The sequence below is a fragment of the Alligator mississippiensis genome, chromosome 1 (assembly GCF_030867095.1).
Source record: "Alligator mississippiensis isolate rAllMis1 chromosome 1, rAllMis1, whole genome shotgun sequence".
NCBI classification, from domain to species: Eukaryota; Metazoa; Chordata; order Crocodylia; family Alligatoridae; genus Alligator; species Alligator mississippiensis.
In genome coordinates, this window is record NC_081824.1 from 20,475,500 (window position 1) to 20,497,310 (window position 21,811).

General features: G+C 44.0%; 1 protein-coding gene across 2 annotated transcripts; it reads left to right on the forward strand.

Annotated features, from left to right (window-relative positions):
• Positions 1–2,451: 2,451 nt before the first annotated feature.
• Positions 2,452–20,801, forward strand: LAPTM4A (lysosomal protein transmembrane 4 alpha). 2 transcript variants are annotated; one of them, XM_059729392.1, is made up of 8 exons: positions 4,281–4,335; positions 8,371–8,450; positions 8,934–9,054; positions 11,973–12,049; positions 12,128–12,250; positions 14,980–15,075; positions 16,592–16,690; positions 19,971–20,801. In XM_059729392.1, the coding sequence occupies exons 1-8, from the start codon at positions 4,296–4,298 to the stop codon at positions 20,043–20,045; spliced, it is 711 nt and encodes a 236-aa protein (XP_059585375.1). In that variant the 5' UTR covers positions 4,281–4,295; the 3' UTR covers positions 20,046–20,801. The 2 variants fall into 2 exon arrangements, with proteins under 2 accessions (XP_006272975.1, XP_059585375.1); XM_006272913.4 differs by lacking the exons at positions 4,281–4,335; positions 8,371–8,450 and adding an exon at positions 2,452–2,610.
• Positions 20,802–21,811: the final 1,010 nt, after the last annotated feature.

The following is a 21,811-nucleotide window of genomic DNA, read 5'->3' on the forward strand; positions in this document are numbered from 1 at the left end:
CCCTTTATACTGCTTTGTTAGAGGCAGGATGCACAGAACTATTTGAGAAAGCAGTGGGAAATAAGCTGCTGTTTTGCATTCAATATACACAAAGGAAAATGCGTCAGTACATGTTTGCAACATTTCACTGCACATCCCAACCCCCCTGGGAAACGTTTGAAGGTCCTGCTTTCCTCTCCGGTGATTGTGGGAACTGTTCTCTGTTGGCGGCAGGAGCCTTCCAGCATATTCTTTTTCAGAAGCACCAAGGGTGACAAGAAATACAACTACATAGTGCTTGTTAGCTTTTATTCATGCTGTGTGAGGCTTCGGACCGTGCTTCGGATCCAGAGAAGTTTTGGATGCTTCGGCATCCGAAGCAGCATGTCCGGATTGAAACACTGGCTTCGTTAGGCTTTCCGAAGTGGTTCAGAGCTTCCGAAGCGCTTCGGAAAAGCTTCAGGGCCACTTCGGAGATCCAGCCATAGGGTATAATGGGGAAACAATGAAATATCTATACTTTTGTTGGTTTTTGTCTGATCTGGTTGTAGCCTCACATAGTCAGTTGCACAAGCACCCATGTCACAAGTTTTGCCTGTCAGCAGCTAGGGGTGCAGGGCCCCAGAACCCCTGCACCTATCTCCTTGACAGCTGGCAGGCTCTGTAACCGCAGCAGGGGCTACCATCCCTGCAGCTTTCACCCTGCTGCACCTTAACACACACAGTGCCACCCATGTCACGAGTTTTGCTTGGCCACAGCTTGATGTGCATTTCCCCCCAAACCCCTGCACTTATCTCCTTGAAACTTGGCAGGCTTTGTGGCCTGAGCAGGGGCCACCACCCCGGCAGTTTTCAGCCCGCAGCACCTTAACACACACAGGGTCATCTGTGTCACGAGTTTTGCCTGTCAGCAGCTTGGGGTGCAGTTCCCCCCAAACCCCTGCACCTTTCAACTTGAAACTCAGCAGACTTTGTGGCCTCAGGAGGGGCTATGACCGCTGCAGTTTTCACCCCCCTGTGGCTTAACACATACACGTGACATGAGTTTTGCTTTCAAGAATTTGGGGTGCAGTTCCCCCCAAACCCCTGCACTGATCTTCTTGAAACTTGGCAGACTTCATGCTCTCTGCAGAGGCTACCACCCCTGCAAGTTTAATCTAAATCAGACAAAACAACAAGGTTATAGATATTTCATTGATTCCCCCATTATACCCTATGGCTGGATCTCTTAGGCGGCTCCGAAACTGCAGAGGCGCTTTGGCCGGATTGAAGTGGGAACCCGGTCCGGAGCTACGGATCGGATCCCTGGCATCTGAAGCAGCCGGATCCGAAGCAGGATCGAATAGCTGCCTACTCGCACAGGCCTAGCTTTTATCTGTAGACCTCAAGGTGATTAAGCAAAGTGCACCAGTTTTACGGATGGGGAATCTGAAGCAAAAAGCGGGTAAGGGACTTATACAAGGTGCTGCGGGGAGTCACTGTCAGAACTGGGACTAAGGCAGGGTAGGAACGAGCCCGTAGATGAACTAAATGAGATGTACAGAGAGCATAAGCTTTTGTTAGCCAGAGTTTACTTCATGAGATGCTGAATTGGGGCTTACTTGGCCTTTGTTGATTATGCTACCTGATACTCCCACATATGTGACAGTTTAATCCCAGAACTCCCTCGAAACGCTTGCACAACTCTGCCCTGCCCTGTGAAGACACCTGGGCCAGTTCAGGTACCAGCAGCAGCACAGGTCCATGGAAGCACCCAGGCTACTAAACCCTGGCAATGAGGACTAAACCGCAGGACAAGAGAGAAACCACAGATCCTATCCCCGCCTCAGCTCTCGGGTGGGGCGGTGGCATTGGGGATTAAGCGCTGGACGCCAACGCAGGAAGCCACCCAAGCGTCTCTCCAGGCCCAGATACAGGCGGAGATTCAAGTGCTCCTATGTGGCACCCACGGAGCCTGGATTTGGGGGGGACGAAGCACTGGCCCTCGCAGGTGTTCAGCCGCTCTGGACTCAGCCCAGCTGCTAAGGTCAGGAAACAGGCAGTTTGTGGCGTCCAGTGCCCTTGGGCCGCCTGGCTTCCCCAGGGTTTGGCAGGGGGTGCCTGGCCCCTGGGACCTGACCTCACCAGGAGCAGTGACTGGGGACAGGCCCCGATGGCATGCAGCAGTGGCAACCCGGGTGCCCTTTGCCCTCTCCCCTCACGCTGGTGCAGGAGGAAACAGCTGCCCGGCTCAGCCCGGGGAGGGTCATATCTAAGCCCCGCCCCGCCCCGCCCCCACAAGCCCCGCCCCCACTTCCCCGGGGGCCCAAGCCCCTTTCCTCACAGCCCGTCCCATCGGCGCCGTGCAGCGATTGGCCAAATTAGCTGACAATCACGAATTGCCCTGGCAGCAACCCCTCCCCCATTTGTGACGCGTTTTGCCCCCGCTGATTAGTCGGAGCGGCGGTGACGTACGCGGGCTCCGCCTCCCAGTCAGCGGAGTAGTCGCAGACGCCGCGTCCGGTTCGACGAGGAGGGAGTGTAGTTGCAGTCATGACGCTCAAGCGGAGCCGGGACCGCTTCTACAGCACCCGCTGCTGCGGCTGCTGCCACGTCCGCACCGGTACCATCATCGTGGGCACCTGGTACATGGTGAGTGGCGGCGCGAGGGGGGACTTTGCACTGCGCATGCGCTAGGACTCGTCCGTTGCCTGGGAGTCGAGCGGGGGGGAGGGTCGTATTGCGCATGCGCCTGTGGCTGGGTCGGTGGGCTGCTGGGTGCACATGCGCGCAGCCACCACCTTGTGCTAGGAGGGCCTCGTGCTGGAAGGGGCGGGGCCAGGGCATGGTCCCTCCCCCTGGTGCCCTGGGTGGGTGGGTGCAGATCCCAGGGGCTTGTCTCAGCCCCCAGCTGCTCAGGCCAGGGCCTGGGCTGCCCATTGGCCCTGCTGAGGCTGGGCGTGTGGCTGGCGGGTGCATTATTGTGGTGGTGGGGGTGCACCCGGGCAGACAAGCTCCCAGAGCCCTGAAACCCAGGGCCTGATTCCTGACCGCCTTGAGGGCGGCTGATGGAGGAGCCTAAGGAGAGTGGCCAGGGTTTTCAGAGCAGGTGGTGGGAGGTGAAGCTTGAAGACTTGAGGTGGGGAAGGGCCTGGAGAGTAGCAGGGTGAGGTTGGTTAGCACAAAGGGATTCCCGAAAGCCTGCGCTGAAACCTCCGAGTGAGGAGATGTCAGGAAAGGAGCTGGCTGGGTCCTTGCTCCTGGAGCAAACTGTTCAGAGGGTGCTGGGGAGCAGGGAAGGAAGCCAAGAGATAAGATGATGGGCATCGCTGACTAGTGAAAGGGTACACCAGGAGCTGAGCTTGACGTGGGAGACGGTAGGGGATTAGCAATAAGACTTCTAGGTTGTCCTAAGTGATCATTGCACTGGGCAAGGCAATTCCGTTTTGTAATGGAAACAACGGCACCTACTTCTCTGGCCTTCCCAGAGTCATACAAAGGTCAAAGACCGGACAGTGATTTTTGTTACTGCCCTGGGTTCTGGGGAAGTATTGGGAGGAGGGGAGTAGCACTCAGTAGGAGTCAGATTAAAAAATAATAGGCTGTAAATTTTGGGAAATAGCCATTTTCAGCAGGAATAAGGAAAAGGTGAGTGCTGTTTTCTCCTCTTGGGTGTCAGAGTAGTTAGTGTGGAGGAGAGGTGGCAATTAAGCTTCAGTTCAGGTGCAGTTTGCGAGATCCACACCAAATCTTCCTGAAAGTTGAGAGGGACAGACAGCCCTTTTGCTCACTCAAACAGCATTGGTTATTTTATCCAGAGAGGGCAAAGCACCTGTGCTCAGAACCGTAACCCTATAAAATGTGAGGGGGGTCATGAATTTTAGGTCATACTGAGATGTGGAAACACCACCACCAAGTCAAGTCATTATGTTTGACTTGGGCAAGCAGAAACCTATGAAGTGAGCTGAGTAGATAGGAAATCGCTGCTTTCTACCAGAAGTTGCAAAAAGAACTATTCTGCTGTCTGGCACGAAAGAAAGAGTGGTGATGAGAACAGGCCCTGAACTGGTGTTCTCTGGAGAAAATGAACCTTGAGCTACAGTGATTATTTCTTTCTTTATTTATTGATTTACTGCAGGACAGGAGGGAAGAACAGTAGTGGAAGTGGATGGGGGCAAAGGAGAGAGAGAGAGGATGCCCTAATACAGTTGATACTTGCTTGCAGCAGCAACAACCCCTTACCAGTAATATTTTCTTGAAGGATGTTTTCCATACCATATACTTGGATAACACTTCCGACAGAATCGTTATTCATTTAGAAGAAACATGGTGCCAGTATGTTGCCAGCACTGGGCATTGACTATGTAACTATAAGAGGTATCAACATAGATTTTGGTTGTAGAGAAAAGGAATGAAGTAGTGGGAGTAGTGAGAATTGAAGGGAAGATGGTATACTGAAACAATGGCAGTATTTGTATTATACATTGGTGTGTACTTGTACTACTAGTTTAGAATAGATGTGTCTGATTTAATGCTAAAGAAAATCTTACATCCACAACTCTGCAAATAATTTTTTGGAGACCTTTACACTGACTCTGCTTGGAACTGAATTCTTTTGTGAACCCCTGTCAGGTGTTTAATGATGTTTAGGGGCTTTTCTGGGATACTTATACCAGCCTGAGTTTAAGGGCCATTGCAGCTTGCTGCAGTACACCATTTCTGCCATGTATCAGTTTTTGTTTGCGATCTTACTTTCATTGCTATAAAATGTGTTGCTGAAGCTCCCTTTTCATTGGGTATGCTGCTTTCCAGATACAGGAAGCATGAATTATGTGTTGGCAGTATCAGATCAGAATTTAGTAAACAAACTTAAGTAATAGCATTGTCTTGATGGAAGGGGCTGTCTAATTCTGGCAAAGCGCTTTAGTAATTCAGCCAAAACAATGCAATTGGTACCAGATTTTAGGACTCTGGGGAGAGGGGGTGATCTACTTAGACATCTAGTTCATCATGTGGTTTGTTTGTTTCTTTTGAGCAAAACCTCTCAAAAAGAAGGGGAGGGGAGAGCTTAATTGGTTTCAGTAATACTCACATTCAGAGGTTGACAACCTTTCAGCAGTGGTGGGCCAAATTAAAGTAGTTTGGTCCTAAGGCAGACCATTGCTGCTGTAGCAGGCTGGACACAATCTCTTCACTGGTTGGTTATTGCTGACGTGTAAGAATTTGTAGCCTGCAACCTAATTCAATTAATTAAAATGAAATTAGTTTTAAAATACAACTACTACCCTCCCCCTCCCCCATGTCATGTTAAGAAACTTCTCTTGAATAAGAGGAGGCTGAAACAATGCAGCCATTTTAGGGCAATATAATGTCTTTGCATTACCAAAAAAAAAAAAGGTTTTTTTTTTTTCAGTTGTTTAGTTCATCAATTTACACAATTTAGGACAAATGTAATGCTTAGAGAAGCCTAAGAATTAGAGCTTTGAACCATGAAACTGAAGTACTCTCCTGTTTAGGCATTAGAAATGCTTGCCCAAGAACAAAACAGTCACCACTGGAAGGTCAGCATTTGCCAATGTACTGCATAATGTTTCTTGTTTTAGGTATTTGCAAATTGATACCAGTAGGTAACTCATGATTCTTTAAATGGTAACCATTGTAATCTAGTAGTTTTAGAAGAAAATAAAAAGGTAAATAGCTCTGTAATTAAGCTAGACACGTCTAAACAAACAGTTTGCAGATTGGTGGTTATCCTGAACCTCTTTTATGAGAATCAAACCAACTATAAAAACAAGTAACCTTAAAACAACTTTTAGCTATGAACTATCTGTTTATTTTATTAATAGGACAAAGATTTGACCCTTTTGTGCTGAGGCCTTAGCAAAGGTAGGGCAGGAAGGCTGGTCTGAATGCTGAAGCGAGCTGCTTGGTGTTTTGGGGTGGGTGTGATACTTTAGCTCTGTGAATTCCACATGTTTTTCTTGTACTATTTTTTTTTTCCTGATCTAGGCTCTGTGTAAACTGCTACAGCAAAATGGTTTAAAAGCCAAGTCTAAAACTGGCTGAACCTGCTTTACAGTATAAATATGCTTGTAAATCTAGTGATGTTTGACATTGGGACTCAAAATGATTTGACCCTGATTTTTCTATGTGAGGGTGGGCTGCTGTGGTGGCTTCAGTTCATTCCATGTGAGGAGAATGAAAATCAGGCTAGACTTTCATTTCAAGTCACTGGTGGTATTGAATGAAAATTCTGTGACTGAGCTTTGGGTCTTACCGGCTCCCCAGTAGATAAACATTAACTCCTAGACTTGGATATCTTAGGTAGCCAGAAAATAATGCTTGAAACTGAACCAGGATGAGACAATATAGCTACCAGCTCAGCCAGATAAGTCATTTGTCTGTCCTTGCAGTTGATCTCTGTATTACAAGTGTAAAACTCCTAATCGGAAGTAAACTTGGAAAGACTTTATGTCCGCCCCCCCTCCCCCCCCCCCCCCATGCGCGGCAAATCTCCCATATTGGATAGACAAAACATATTGTTACAGTAACTGAAAATTCAGTTCAGGAATAAAATTTAACTTTCAGTGAAATGTCAGGATTTTTTTCCTCTCATCTGTGCTACCAATTTAATGGCATTGGACATGGTAGAATCTTAATTCATCAAAAGTATCTTAAGATCCGGCTTTTTTTTTTTTTTTTTTATAGTAACCAGTCCACCACAAATGGGTATCAAGAATGAATACAGATATGCTGAAGAGGTTGCTGGTTGTAGCCCTGTTGGTCTAAGGACATAGGCAGGCAAGGTTCTTTGGGTTAGATGTGAGCTCTTTTATTAGACCAACTAAATAGTTGGAAAAAGGTTCTTTATAAGCTTTCAGGTACAAATACCCTTCAGGCATTGGGAGACTCTGCTGCTGTAATGAGTTCTATAAGGTAGAGAAGAAGCTTCTGCTAGCCCAGGGATGCTCCAGCCCTGCTTATCATGATGCCAAGGGGCTGGCTGGGGCACAAGGATGCTTCATTATGGAGCTAGCTGGCAGGCAGTCCCCACACTGAAGCACCTGTATGCCCCAACCAGCTAGGTCAGCATTGGGAACGTTACTGCTCATGGGAAAAACTCGGCAGCAGGATTATACTTCCATTTACCAATACTACCCTGCTCTGGAGTTTATTAGTTTTTTGGGGCCCAGTAGTGCTGCACATATAGACAGATGCTGAGATGTTTATTGTGGAGCTTGTTACACAACTCTGCAGTAAACATCTCATGTAGACGTGCCCACTGACGTTTCTTCAGTAGAAGTGGAGAAGCTATTGTTGCCGAGCTACTTGATAGAAAGCTTATGACAGAAGAGCAGAAAAAGGCAGAAACTCAGAATAGTGGATGAACAAATGTGCAGAAAGGCACCAAAAGCACTGTAGCAGGGTCAGGCTTGTCCAATAGTAGGTAGGCAACTATGCTAAAAATGGAGGTCCTCTGGAAACGTTTTATGAGGAACAAAGGCTTTTATCAACTCTGAAGTAGCTTGTGTGAATAAGCACCAAAATAAAACTAATAGAAATGGGAGGATGGAAGGGACTGGGATTTCTTGTAAATCAGTCTGCCTGTCCATCTCTTTTCTTTTCTCTTTTTTTGTCTGATTTTTTTTAAGTAGCCTGTGACCGTGAAACAGGTTTTGACTGAGAGCTTTTTTTTCCCAATAATTTTTTTTAAACAAATACATGTTAACATCCCGAATGCGGAAAACAAGAATCTTATTAAATGCTGGACAACAGTTCTTGCAAGCAATTTCAGCTTCTTAAACAAGCTGCTTTAGTTTAAAAAGAATTCAGTAATTGTGCATAAAACTGCCATTATTGCATCAGATACTCCTGGAATCTGACCAACAAACAAGGGGAATTCTGGTTGAAATACTTCAGTGCTTAGAAACTGCAAACCCATATTTTCTAGGACCCCCTGTTTAAATGCATCCTTGTCTCCCCACGAGGTGGCATTTCTGAATGGAAAATATCACATTGAAAAATTGCATTTTGACAAAGAAACGGTGATAGATTTCCTACTTTACATTCGTGATGAATAACTGAAATACTTCAAGTTAGAAACGAGTATTATAATACTGATAGGGGATCTTTTATTCTTACCCAGTTCCTTTTCTTTCTTTGTGGTATTAAGGGCATGTCTTTAAAACATTTCTGTGATTTATGTAGCAACACTAAACCAGAACAGGGGATTAAATAAGATTTGGCACTTGTTTGCAAGGAAATATGAGCCTGATAAAGCATCCAGCCGTAAGTACTTTTCCGCCTGTTAAGTTGATTTACCACAAGATTCCAAGGGATTTGTTTATGATACAGTTTTCTTAAACTCTGCAGCATTTAATTATCCTCTCTTTTGATCCCTTCTGTGTGCAGGACCTGTTTCCATGGAAATCATTGCAAGTCTCTTCAGTGCCCCAAACTGGGGGTGGAGTGGGCTCAGGAGTCTCTTGCTTGTACGTTAGAGCTGTAACAGTGGGGCTTCATTGAAAGACACATTTTTCTCTTCCCTCACTCCCTCTTTTTCCTTTACCTTTTCCCATTCCCTTTTTCCAAGGACTAAGGTCACTTGAAGGTAGAAAAGTACCTCCTGAAACATAATTGGATGGTTATAGACTACATTTAAGTAACATTATTTAATATTATTAAGTAGAAGCTGCCTTTTAAAATCTGTGTATTGTGTCCCTTTAATATCTGTTCCCTCTTCCCTGCATGTGAAGTGAGACTGACATATCTAAAGAAAGTTGCAGCCAGTTTCACTTAAGCTGTAACTTAAAAATGGAAAAGATGTCCTAACGCCCCTTTTTGTTTTGGTTTTACTAAGACAGCTTGAAACTACATGTAAGGTCAGTCCAGCTTTCCTGTGAAGAATAGGCCAATGGTTTAATGTTTTTTACATGGAAAAACTTTGCCTGTATTGTGACTGTAATCTTTCTTAGGTGATGCATATGCTGATGGGAATTGTGCTGACTGTAGAAGTGACCCACCCAAACACAGTGCCAACGGTTGACATACAGTATGAAGTCATTGGCAATCACTATGCTTCTGGCAGTATAGCTGGTACGTGTTTTATTTTTCAGAGTCCCCCTGCTCAGTTGAAACTAATGAAAGTGTTCTGTTCTCATGGCATATATTGCAGTACTAATGTGCAATCCATTACTAAGCCTGGATGTATTGACTGACAAAGTGTTTTATTTATTACAGTTTGGGGGAGGTTCTGCTGTGGCTTTCAAAAAATTAGTTACGAAATTCTTAAGTAAAACTTTATTTTGTGTTGCCTTAAATTTTGATTTCAGAAAGGAAATCTTTAATATGGATTTTGCTTCTATTTTTAACTAAGCCTTATTCCACCCTGCTTCCCCTCCCCCCAACTAAACATTTACTAGCCTCGTCTCATTTGATCTTTAACTGCCTATGGATTAATTTGTTTAGCTTAACTAAGAACTGAACTGGTAGTCGCTGAATTAGCAGGATTCTTGTTACTTTTCAGATTTTTTCAGAAGCTAACTATGGCTATCAGGTATGAAGAACCTGAAAAAAAAAAATAACCAGAAGATTGGAAATCTCATTCCAAGCTGTGAAAGCTGTCTTGACAGCTTAGACTTAGCCCCCACTGGGTTTTTTTGAGTGTCTTGACTGTAATTTAAAGAATTAATGAGAATGAACTAGTATAGAGGAAAATCACTTGGGGAAGATCAAGCAGTCGAGTTTTTCATACGCCATGTTCCTTTTTCATGAACTTGGTTTCAAGTCCCAGGTAGGTCAGGGGGAAAATAGCTAGTTACAAGAGTCATAGCCTATGGCTTAATGATTACATCTTTGCAAGTAGTAGGGCTTTCTCTCATAAGTATGATGCATTATAATCAATATTAAATATTGAGTATGTTGTGTGAGGTGTTTTTTCTTTAAGACACCCAGAAACAGCATTTTTACAAAACCAAGACTTGTTCCCTTTCCCAGAACTCACACACCACAGGAAGTGAGGGTCAAAAAGAAGTGAACAGAAGGCTAGTGGTTACTATAGCCACATAGTTACTTAGTATCAAAGCTTAATTGGCTCAGTGTTGCTCTCATTTGGTATGGAGGGGAGGAAGCCTTGGATTTAGAACTGGAATGAGGAAATGGAAGTATGGGATGAGGTATGTCCCAAGGAACAAACTTGAGAGCCAAGAATGCCTCAGTTTTGCTCTCGAGATTTATGACTTGTCTTTCAGAAATGCTGAACACACTCACAAGTGCTACTTTAAGTCAGTTGACACTTCCATTATTCTGACTTCTTTGGAAAAACTAGGTGCCCCAAATCCAAAAAAAAATCAGGCAGCTAATCTTTGTTGCAGTTCCCTCAAGTGCAACCTGTGTTCAGTGAGCCTGCTCCCTGTGTACTAAGCAATCTTTGGTGGTGGTCCAGCAGCTGTAAAAGAGGGAGTTGCTGTAGAGGCTTATAACACTGGAAAGAGAGTTCTTTCTGTCATGACACATAGCATTTACCCAGATTTGGGATTAGGAAGGGCGCAACATGGCTTCATTTGTTTGGTATGGGGTGTGACTTATTAAATTGATACTCCAAACCTCATACCAAAAGCCATCCAGAGATGGAGTATTGTTGTAACCATGATCATGCTATTGTTGTAGCAAGGATCTCTTATTTTGAAAGCTTTTTTAGCGCCTCTCCCAACTATACTGTCGATCCGCTTAAAGATATCACCAAAAACTATTCATTGTGTTCTGGGGAGCAGTGCTCTTGCTCGCTCACTCATGGATTTCAGCCTTCCAACCGCTTCGGTTTCCTTCTTTTCGGTAAAGGGAAATTTTCCACGTGACACAGGATACCATATTTTTGCTTAAAGAGCATTTCTGTTTCTACACTCGGTGATCTAAACTTTTATCTGACACTTGATGTAAGTTGTACTAGCTTAATAAATATCTTATTGTTACACATTGACTTGATTTAAACCGAGTATCTAATACAGTGGAAACCAATTCAGTTATAATGTATGCTTATCCATAACTAGGCTTGGCATAATTTGATTTGTATTTTTTTTTAAAGAACTTTAATGGCTAAAATCTATATTTATTTTTAAACATTGATTTGTTTTGCTTTTCAAATTTTCAGGATTGTGTGAAATTAGAGGTGTGAGGGGCGCACAGGTGTGTGTGCGCACAGTCCTGCTTTCTCCTCCAGCCCAGTACATAGCAGGCACGGGCGAAGTTGCTGTGCTGTCAGCCTGCTGCCCAGCCCCCATACACAGTACCACCAAATTTAGTGCCAACTTTCCTTTGTCTCGTGGTGGTTACTGCCCCTTTTCTCCTGGCAAAGAAACCTCCAACTGCTATAGTGGCAGCTGCCTGCTGCAGCCAGTTGCCTGCTCTGCCTGTTGGCTCCTGCCTGAGTTTGCAAGGGAGGGCCCAGCTGCCTAGGACCCTGCAGGCACTGAGCTGAGGGCACAGGGGTAGGGGTGGGGACAAACTCATATTGCCCAGCCTGCTCCCTGGCCTCCAGCTGCTGCTCAGCAGGAGCCCACACTGGCACTGTGTCAGCAGCCTGTTCCTACATCCCCTTTTTATAAGGTTTGATTATTAACAATGGAAATACTTTTTTGTCAGTCTGAGTGGGATGTGAAATAGACTTTACTGATTAAAAATCAAATCCTGCCAAGCCTATCCATAACATCTAGCTATGCTGCAGTCCTAGATTAGCATGGCTGAACTAGTACAGGTTGCAGAGGTCTTGCTGAGTTGGGCAGGCTTCCTGATATGGTAGGGGCTTTCCACACTAACTCACGCTTGCTGTCCATTGATAGTTGTTAGATAATTGAAGTGGCTTGAGCCAGACTAAAGCCATGTGCAGTGTGAAAACAGTGAAATAGTCCAGTGTGTGATTAACAAGAGAGCCGCTGAAATCCTTAGTTGCAGTATTTGGTGCTTAAAGATGGGGATGATCTATTAATGTAACCTTTTGGTTTCTATCTTTAATTCAGAGCATGTTTGTATTGTGTTTGCCCTCTCCCTCCTCATGTTCACAATCAGCGCAATGATGGTGTATGGAGCAATTGCTGTAAGTATATTCATGGATTTCAATTCTAACTTTGGTTGCAACTTTAAGATGACTAAACTCCACCTCTTATTTCTTCAGCATCGAGTGGGCTGGCTGATCCCGTTCTTCTGTTACCAGCTCTTTGACTTTGTCCTGAATTGCCTGATTGCCATCAGTTCTCTTACTTTCTTGCCAAAAATTAAAGATTACCTGGATCAGTTGGTAAGTACTTAATTAAATTAGGCTTTATTTTGGAGCTAAAATGATACCCTCATATCTGTAAATGGATCATCACTGAGCATTAATAAAAGCCCATGTTTATTCTAAGCAAGTCTTTGTAGCCAAGGTAGTGTAAATGCTAAACTGACTTAGTTGCACTTCCATGTTCAAAAACAATGAATTCAAAATGGAACAGGAACAGAGAAGGAATGTTAGCATCTTCATCCTTGTGATGTTTCTTGGTATAAAGGAAGACTAACAGCTTGACTTGTTTGTGTGGAACAGAGTTGTCCAACTTTGGAGCACACTGTATGGGCTGTGGGGTCCCCACCCCTCCCTTTCTCCCTCCATTGTGTTGTGCCTCATGGTTGACCTCCCACTTCATGGGAGCTCCAAGCCACGGGCTTCCTGAGCTCTGCAGGCTGTACTGTGCTGTGCTGCCCTGTTCCCTAAGACCAGTGACAGGAAGCAGAATATGGAGGCAGGAGTCCAGAGACCCCATTAGCAGTAGCCACTGGAGTGGGCTGGGGCAGGAGCCTACAGTCTGTAAATAAATCCTTTGTGGGTTATGTGCGGCCCATGGGCCCCAAGTTGACAAGCTCTGGTCTAGAAAAATGGAAAATATTTGAGGATGTAATTGCCATTTTCTGTTAACACATTTGGGGAAATGGAGGGCAAAGTAAATGCCACAGATGAAGAAAAGAATGGTTTAAGCTAAGGCAGTGTTGGCACAAGAACAAATATGTTTTTGCTAGCACTACGGACGAAAGGGACTTGGGGGTCATGATTGACCACAAGATGAATATGAGCCTTCGATGTGATGCTGCAGCTAGTTAAAGCAAGCAAAATGCTGGCTTGCATCCATAGATGCTTCTCAAGCAAATCCCAGGATGTCATTCTCCCATTGTACTCGACCTTGATGAGGCTGCAGCTAGAGTACTGCGTCCAGTTTTGGGCTCCGCAGTTCAAAAAGGATGTAGAGAAGCTTGAGAGAGTGCAGAGGAGAGCCATGCACATGATCAGAGGTCAGGGAAACAGACCTTATGATGAGAGGCTGAGAGCCATGGGACTCTTCAGTCTGGAAAAGCGCAGGCCCAGGGGTGATTTAGTGGCCACCTAGAAGTTTATCAGGGTGCTCACCAGGATCTGGGGGAATGTCTGTTCACCAGAGCACCCCAAGGGATGACAAGGTCGAGCGGTCACAAACTCCTCCATGACCATTTCAGACGACATAAGGAAGAACTTTACTGTCCGAGCCCTCAAGGTTTGGAATAGACTGCTGTTGGAGGTGGTTCAAGCACCTACTTTTAACACCTTCAAGAGACATTTGGATGTTTATCTTGCTGGGATCCTATGATCCCTGCTGACTTCCTGCACTTGGGGCAGAGGGCTGGACTTGATCTTCCAAGGTCCCTTCCAGCCCTAGTGTCTATGAATCTAAGTATAAGCCAACTTTCAGCCAAAGTTTCATACCAAAACTTTGGCTGAAAACTGATCCTAATGGAAGTGAGGATCTGGAACAGACCTGTCAGAGTTGTAAAGAAGAAATTTTACTGAATGGAATTGTGTGATAAATGTGCCTTTCATAGCATGGGCCAAAATTTGAGCTATGACAGTTTCCAGTCCCATGTTCACAATATTTATCCTAGATGGTTTGCAACATTTGAATCTGAAAAAGTAGTTATTGGGTATTTGTGATCTGTTAATTACATGCTAGATTTCCCCCTAAACTAGGATAGTATAAACCCTAAATTGACTTGGAATAGTATCAGCTCATTCAGGTCAGTCTGTTACACTTTACACATTCTCTTTTACAAATTTTCTACTTGGGGTTCCTTCTGCGTGAGGAGCAGTCCTATGACTCCCAGATATAAGTCTGGTCGGGGACTTGGGACAACAATAGCATTTTTTTTCCCCTTCCCTTTTCCACAAACTTTGCATAAATCCTTCCATGCGATTTGCCCTATATTATATTGAAGGAGTTGGAGGTGGGGGGGAGCAGGGCTTAGCCTGACCAGCTCAGGCTTAGCCTGACCCAAGCTCATGCTGACCTAGTCAGTGTGTTCAAAACTCTTTTTCACCCGGTAAAATATGTAGTTTTTTCCAGAGTAGGATTATGTGCTCAGCAACTCTTTGAAAGAGCATGGGGTGACCTGCATTGCCAAGAGTTTGAGGGATGGATTTAGTGGCAGTCTAAAATTGCAAGGCTTTTCCGTAGACAGCTGTTTCTTCTGGTAGTTTCCTTGTGATCGGTAGCTTTGTATCTTGTATCCACACCCCATGGTTACTACAGAATAATTTTACTCAGTGGTAAGGAATAGACCTGTAACCAGCTCTGCCAAGCTAGCTCTCAGCAGTAGGTGCTACTCTAGTACCTGCTCAGTAGGCAGCAGAGGGCTACCCCAAATTAAGAAAGTGCCATGGGAAGTAGGGATAAGTATACAGGAGGGATGTTCTTTACCCTAGAATGAAATGTCTTGGGTTGCATAAGACAGTGAATTAGAGAAAACTGACCTCGATGCACATAATAAATACGTCATGTATCTTCACCTGTGGGGTAAATGTCTTGGAAGAGGATGAGGGAAATGAAAGTGCTACAAACTCTTAAGCTTCCCAGCACTCTTGGGGGAATAATCTGCAGAGAAGATCTAGGGCTCTCTGGAGCTAATCACATGTGTTGGAAAAGTATCAGATATTATTTATCTGTTCATAGTAGTGTTTGTCTTAACTAGCCGGATTTCCCCTACAAGGATGATCTCCTTGCACTTGATTCAAGCTGGCTCTTGTTCATTGTCCTGGTGTTCTTTGTTTTGAATATCATCTTAAAGGTAAGATAGTTGTTTAATGTTTTGTTTTTTAATTTATAAATGTGAAGTTTCTAGAATGTCACCAAGCTGTTTCTGCAAGTGTGATACTTAATACATTGGTTAAGCAGTGTGAACAAGGTTTGGAGTTTCCCACTGAAATGTCCAGTTGGAGGAGGGTTTCCATTTTGCATTTGGCCGAGTGAAATTTCTAGAAAAACATCTGCTGTAACTAATACCAATTTATTTCTACTGCAGCTCTCCCTAGTAAGATTAGAAATTATGGAAGTCTTTTAAGTAAGGTCTCCAAATTTGCATTTCTATGCAATGACCATAATAGGAGGTATAAAGAAATATACTCAAACATAGTTTTTAAAGATAAGCCTGGATAACTGAATCTTGTGTGTTTTATATTTTACACTGGCTTGCCTTTCTTCGTTGGTTTATTTTTGGGTTTGTTTGTTTGTTTGTTTGTTGTTTAGAATGCATAGTAGATTTTTCTGATTCTTAAATGAATCTTGGATTTTGATAAACTGAGTCTCTTTCCCTATAGAGATGTTTAATTAAGGAAGATGGGGCTAACTGTAACCAAGGCAAATATGTTAATTTTTTTTCTTTTTAAATTCACTCATATGCTACAAAAGAATTCTCTGGCAGCTTGCCCACCTGTGTTTTGAAATTTGGATGTATTAGTTTCTCTGTATGTTGCAATTCTTTGAGCAAATGAAAAGCTCTAAACTTTTTAATAAAGAAAGAACTTTCATACCTTGCTTGTCCATCAGTGTGCCAATACAGCGGAGGGATAGTTGAATGTGAATGTGCAGGTAACTCAGACCATTTGTTCAAACCCAGTTCCTAGTCTGGAGAGCCACCCAGCTAAGATCTTGTGGTGTTTTGGGATAAGGGCATAGCCATATCTTTAAAAAAACAAACCCCCCCCCCCCCCCCCCCCCCCCCCCCCGCAACAGAAAAAATGAAACGTGGACTTCTTTTCTCCTGTACCCAAACATAACAAAATATAAAAAGCTTTTGAGGGAGACATAGGCAGATACTGAAATGGCAGACACAGTGGCTATTTTTAAGCATTTTTAATAGTTCTAAAAGTCGGTGCCTCTGTGGAATTCTTTGCCCAACTAACTTCCTAGTGCAAAACAGTGTCCAGATGATATCCAGATGCCTCAGCAATAGGGTCCCAGGCATGAAAAGGGGATCTAAAAGCTTCAGTTGGGATGAGTAGAATATTTGGGTGTAATTTAGCTAGGCTTCTTTGTCCTTTTGCCTTTGTCCACCTGAAATAGTAGAAACATCAACTTGTAACTCCAGTAGCACTTAGGCCCTCGAAGCATAGCTAGCTGGTTGGCTACATTTCATGTCAAAAGCCCATCCCAATTTTTTAGGCAAAATCCAGCACTGAGGTAGGTGATGCTAGTGATTTCAGTAGGGTTTTACCTGCTTCTGTCAAGTGTGAATTTAACCTAGTATCTGTTTTACTTTAAATGGTGTACTTTCATTGGGTTAAAGATAACTGTTTGTGTTTCAGGCCTACCTAATTAACTGTGTATGGAACTGTTATAAATACATCATCAACAGAAATTTGCCTGAGATAGCAGTGTACCCGGCATTTGAAGCTCCTCCACAGGTAAAGTTTCTTCCTATAGACTTATGTGACCTCTGAAATAATAGGCAATTGTATCTGTGTATGCTTTAAAAATAACAAGGGATCCTAGCTTTGTGCAGGGGGCAAAAGAGCAAAAATCTCTGGAAAAACATTTAAAAAAAAAAAGTGTTTTTTCCATGACTAAAATGAAATTTGTAGGGGCTTACTGAAACTGCAGTGGAAGAGCATAGGGCAGCAGTACCTTTATTCTCATTCTTCTTGTTGCATTACCCACCTACCGCCACTGATTGACCACAGGGCAGCCCTGCACTTCACTGCTGATTGGCGAGAGGCAAAAAATGCGGTAGAAACATGTTTTATGCTTCTCACGGCTCAGAGTTGAGGCATGGGGCTGCTGGGGCCCTGCAGCCAATCAGCGGGGGGAGGAGGGGTGCAAAAGGTGAATTATGTTTTTGTGTGGGAAACGGATTTCTTTCTCATGCTGGCTGGAACCTGCAGTAACAGCAGCAGCAAATGTCACTTGCTGTCCTGGCCCATAGACTGTACACAAAGGAAATTTAAATTTAAATCATGAGAGTAAAGGAAAAGTGAACTCTGAATTGGATGGGTTTAAAAATGGATAACATTTGATGGACTGGCAGGTAAAAATATATAATGTAAGAGACCTTTTGAGACTAGCACATAATTTTGGTAAAGCTACATTGAGAGACAGGCAGTAACTGTATAACTGCTGCAGTACTTTCCCGATGCGTTGTTCTCCAAGCTTTGTAAAATAATTCCTCTTTATGTATTAGTGCAGAAAATGTGTTGGGACTCCCTCGTTGTCAGGTTTCAGCAAGGCTGCTGGAAAATGCATCTTGCATTTTAGAGTCTGAACTATGATCAGGATAGTAATGGGGTTCTTGTATTAGAGCTTTAAATGTCTATAGAAATGTTCATGTCAGCAGGAAGTATCTAGAGCTCATCAGCATGCCAGCGTGGGCTGTGGCCAGAGCCAGTGCTTTCACTCGGCCCAGGTTGTGAACACTGCTAAATTCAACATCAAGAGAAAAGAGGGGTTGAGCAACAACGTGTTCAGCCCTTGGGCTCTGGAGCCATGCAGAAGTGATGTCTCCAGCCAGAGCTCATGCTGACACAGCTCAGAGCTCACTGGTATGAAGAGCTCTGGCAATGCTTTTCTCTGCAGTCCTCGCCTCCAGTGATGCTCTTCTATATGGACTGCTTGTGGGGAAAAAAAGTTGAACACCACTGGTCTAAAGGGTATCTTTTAATTGGGCCCCAGTTGTCCTTAAAAAAGGGGTAGCAGATGTGGCACTTCTGATAGCTGCGTTCCCCGGGGTTCCAGCTTTTCCTTTATCCCTGGTGCTATTTGGTCACAGAACATGGACTCGGCAGACTAGACTAGCATTGCAGAATCCTGCTTTCCTGTCTCATTGCCTGCTGTTCCATTTGCTTCCTCCAGTTTTTAGTTCCATAGACCAGTATTTTCTTGCACACAGTACACCCCAGAATAAGACATGAACCTTATTTGTGAAAGGCAGAATGCAGGACAAAAGATCTATCTTTGAAAATACTGGTAGGTAGCAGTAAACAAACTGAGTGGCAACTTCTGTAACTCTGCTGGGGGAAAGAGCAGGTATCAACAGCTATGTAGCTTGTATGCAGCCTGTAACGTTACTTTAGATTGCTGGCAGAGACAGAAACTGCTACTATCATATTTAAATTAAAAAATCTAGAACTCTTGGCTCTGAAATGATACCTTTTATTAGACCAACTGGGAAATTGAAGAAAAAGACTTTTTTTTTTTTTTTTTTTTTTTTTTGCAAGCTTTCAGGCTTCTGGGAAAAGTATAGATGGTAAAAAGTCCCCATAGGTAGGAAATTAAACTTCATTTTTTGCCATCTATACTTTTCCCAGAGCCTGATGAAGGGCCTTTGAGCCCAAAACCTTGCAGAAAAGGATTTTTTTTTATTTATTTATTTATTTATTTATTTTTTTGCGATTTACCTTTTATTAGACCAACTGGAATCATTTATTGGAACCAAGAGTTCTAGATTTTTGTATTTCTTTTTTTTCTCAGACCAACATGGCTACGAAGTACATCCCACTGTCATATTTATTCACTTAGGTTCATCCTAATTTCCAGTGACTGAATTTTGAAAAATGGGTGTGTGTTATATGCAAGGAAAATATGGGAATGGTTTTTAAACTGGGACCAAAGTCAAGCTCTCATTTCACAAACCCATTCCCTATTTCTTATGTCTTAAAAGGATTTGTTCTGCAGGCCTCAGCTACTTTATGGTTATGGTACTCAGCATTGTGGTTTGGGTACAAGTAAACAATTTGTATAGCAGCTGTATTCCATCTACTCTGCAGGATTGTATAGAGCCAGGGGGGTGGCCACAAAATGTTGCTGACCACTGATGTAGAACAGTACAGGGGAGGGAAACACCCACTCATTGCACCCAAAGAAAGCTAGCCTTGTTTACAGCTGTTCTTAACAGAAATGCTGAAGGTAAAATGATAGTTATTTAGACTAGACAGAACCCAAGGCAGTGAACTTTCTTTAAAAATCCTTTAAGAATATTCTAATTGGCCAGCAAGCTTTTAAGTTCTTTTGGAGACACAATATGCAGAACACTTAAAGCAAATGCCTGGAAACTTTGTCTGTGCCCATCCCCACCCCCCTCTGCCAGTAGAAAATGTCTTGGAAGCTGCGTACAAGCATTTAAGTTTCTAGCGGAAGAAACGCTGTTCTCCTTGCTAGAATCCACAAGTGTACAAATGTTCATGCTGTTTCTCACAAACCGAAAATGGCAGTTGAGAGAGGAAGAACATGATTCCAACCAGTTAGAAGTTGTTCCCAGGAGTTTCTCTTGGGGGAATGAACACTTGTACACTTTCCTGTGGCTTAACTCTTCCCAGGGACCAGGGGAGAGGCTCCCTACCATGCCTTCAGGAGACCAGAGTCACCCTGCTCCGGAAAAGACATTGATGGGGGGGGCACTGCTCCTGCCCCACCTGGAGACAGGAAACCTTCCACTGCTAGAAATGAACACCTGTATGTAGCTAGAGAGATCTCTCTGAAATTAGCCTTTGCCCAGTGAACAGCAAGTGACATATGACCAAGGTCTAGACTGAGACACTAGCTGTTTTTATACGTTGTACCATTGTTTAGCGTACATGCCAAAACTTGGGAGTAAATTCACTCTCAAACCTGCCTGTGATAGGTCACATTAGCAATGTTATTTTCTGTCTTAAAAGACTACAGTTCGTCTTACTATTTGTTCTTTTTTTCTAGTACGTTCTGCCAACCTATGAAATGGCAGTGAAGATGCCTGAGAAGGAAGCCCCACCTCCCTACATACCTGCCTGAAGCAACGGCTATGTTACTTACTATGTAGACCAGCTTATTGTTGGGGGGTTGACTTCTAATCTTGCAGAACTGCTTAAATAGAAATATTCAGGGCTTTGGGAGAAAACTGTTTTGTTTTGTTGAAGGACACTTTGATATAAACCTGCTAAGCAAAACGTGTCTGAAAACGACTATTTGCTTTTCCTTTTTCTTTTTTTGTCTTTTTCTTCATATTCAGAAACATTGCCTTTAGGGGATTATACTACAAAACTTCTGTATATGAACAACTTTACTCTTGTGTGGTTTCTGGTGGTATCAGCTGAACAGCATGCATAAAATGAGGGAGCCACAGATATGAGTATTTACAGGTGTAGACCATTTAATGTATTGTTATTTTTGTAACAGTAGTTCATAAAGACAATCAGATCAAGCAGTAAGAACAGTTTGCCTTTCTTTAAATACACTGCTGTGGAGGGGGAGGGGGTGTGAATGCGGTACGTTTTATTATGTTTTGGGGGTTTTTTTAACTTTGCACTTTTCTCATACATTATCTTACCTTACTGTTTTTTGGGGGGTTTGTTATCCAATGCCTTGAAATGCTATTTTTCAAGAGGAGTGAAACTGGCACAGTTTTGCAGTATGCTGTGAATGCAAAAAAAAAATGCACACAGAAATGACTTAAGTGTGAGAGATGATGGTTGCATGCTTTGAATCTTTATGTATTTTTCTCTTTTTTGTGATAAATGATTCTTTAATAAATCTTTTAAAGAAAATGTTTACCAGTAATCTTGACTGCATTTTTTTTAAGTCAGTGGGGGCCAACCTTCTTTGGCAGGCTTGTGTGACAGGGAGCCAGAGGTCCCTGTTACTTTAAGGAGATAGTGTAGTGGCCAAGCCAGCTGACCATTGAGCAAAGGGGCAACCCTTGTGTGACTGGGGAGATGCATGGCTGGAAGGGGCATGGTTTAGAGCTGTATAAACCAAGGCCTAAAGGGAAAGGGGCAGTCTGGCCCTGCATGCTGTGGGGGAAGGAGCTCTTGGGAGAGTGGGGCTTCAGGATGCAGGCCCATGGACACCCAAGCTACCCTGGGGAGCTAGACAGAGCAGCTAATGGGGTTGAGGTGGGGCATTGACCCAGCGTGGGTGATGGTTCAGTTAGAGAAGCAGTTTGCTTGTATTTATGTTATGCTTAAGTCTATGACCAGAGGACTGGGTTGTGGCTATGGGGCAGGATGGAGGCCATGAGGCACCTGAAAGGCACCCAGAACAGAGACCTGGAGGGGCTGAGCAGCAGGAGAGCAGCCTGGCCTGGGTCACCGACTCCAGGGGCTGGGACACAAGACAGCAGCCTTGCCTAGGTCAGGGGCCCAAGAAAGACGAGACCAGGTCCAGGGGCCCAGAAGCCAAGAGCTGAGGGAGTGGACCTAGCCTGAGGGGGCACAGCCAGAGAAAAAGGTCCAAAGCCAGGAAGGCTGAAACCCCAACAAGGCCTGAGGGGGGCCAAGTGTTGCACCAGGGCTAGGGGGAAGGAAGTGATACCAAGTACCATTTGCAGGGCATGGGCAGGGGAGGACAGAGGCCACAATTAATGCACCTAAGGCATGCTGGCACCTGAGGGCAAGGCTGGTGCTAGTTGGGCATGTGGTGCACAAGACAGTTGAGGGACTGAAGCTTGCTTTGAAGGAGAGGGAGGCTGCAGGGGGTTAATGCTGCTGCTGAATTTGATGGCTCTTATATTGGTGCTTGCCATGGGTTTTGGTAGCACTTTGCCTGCACCCCATTGGATG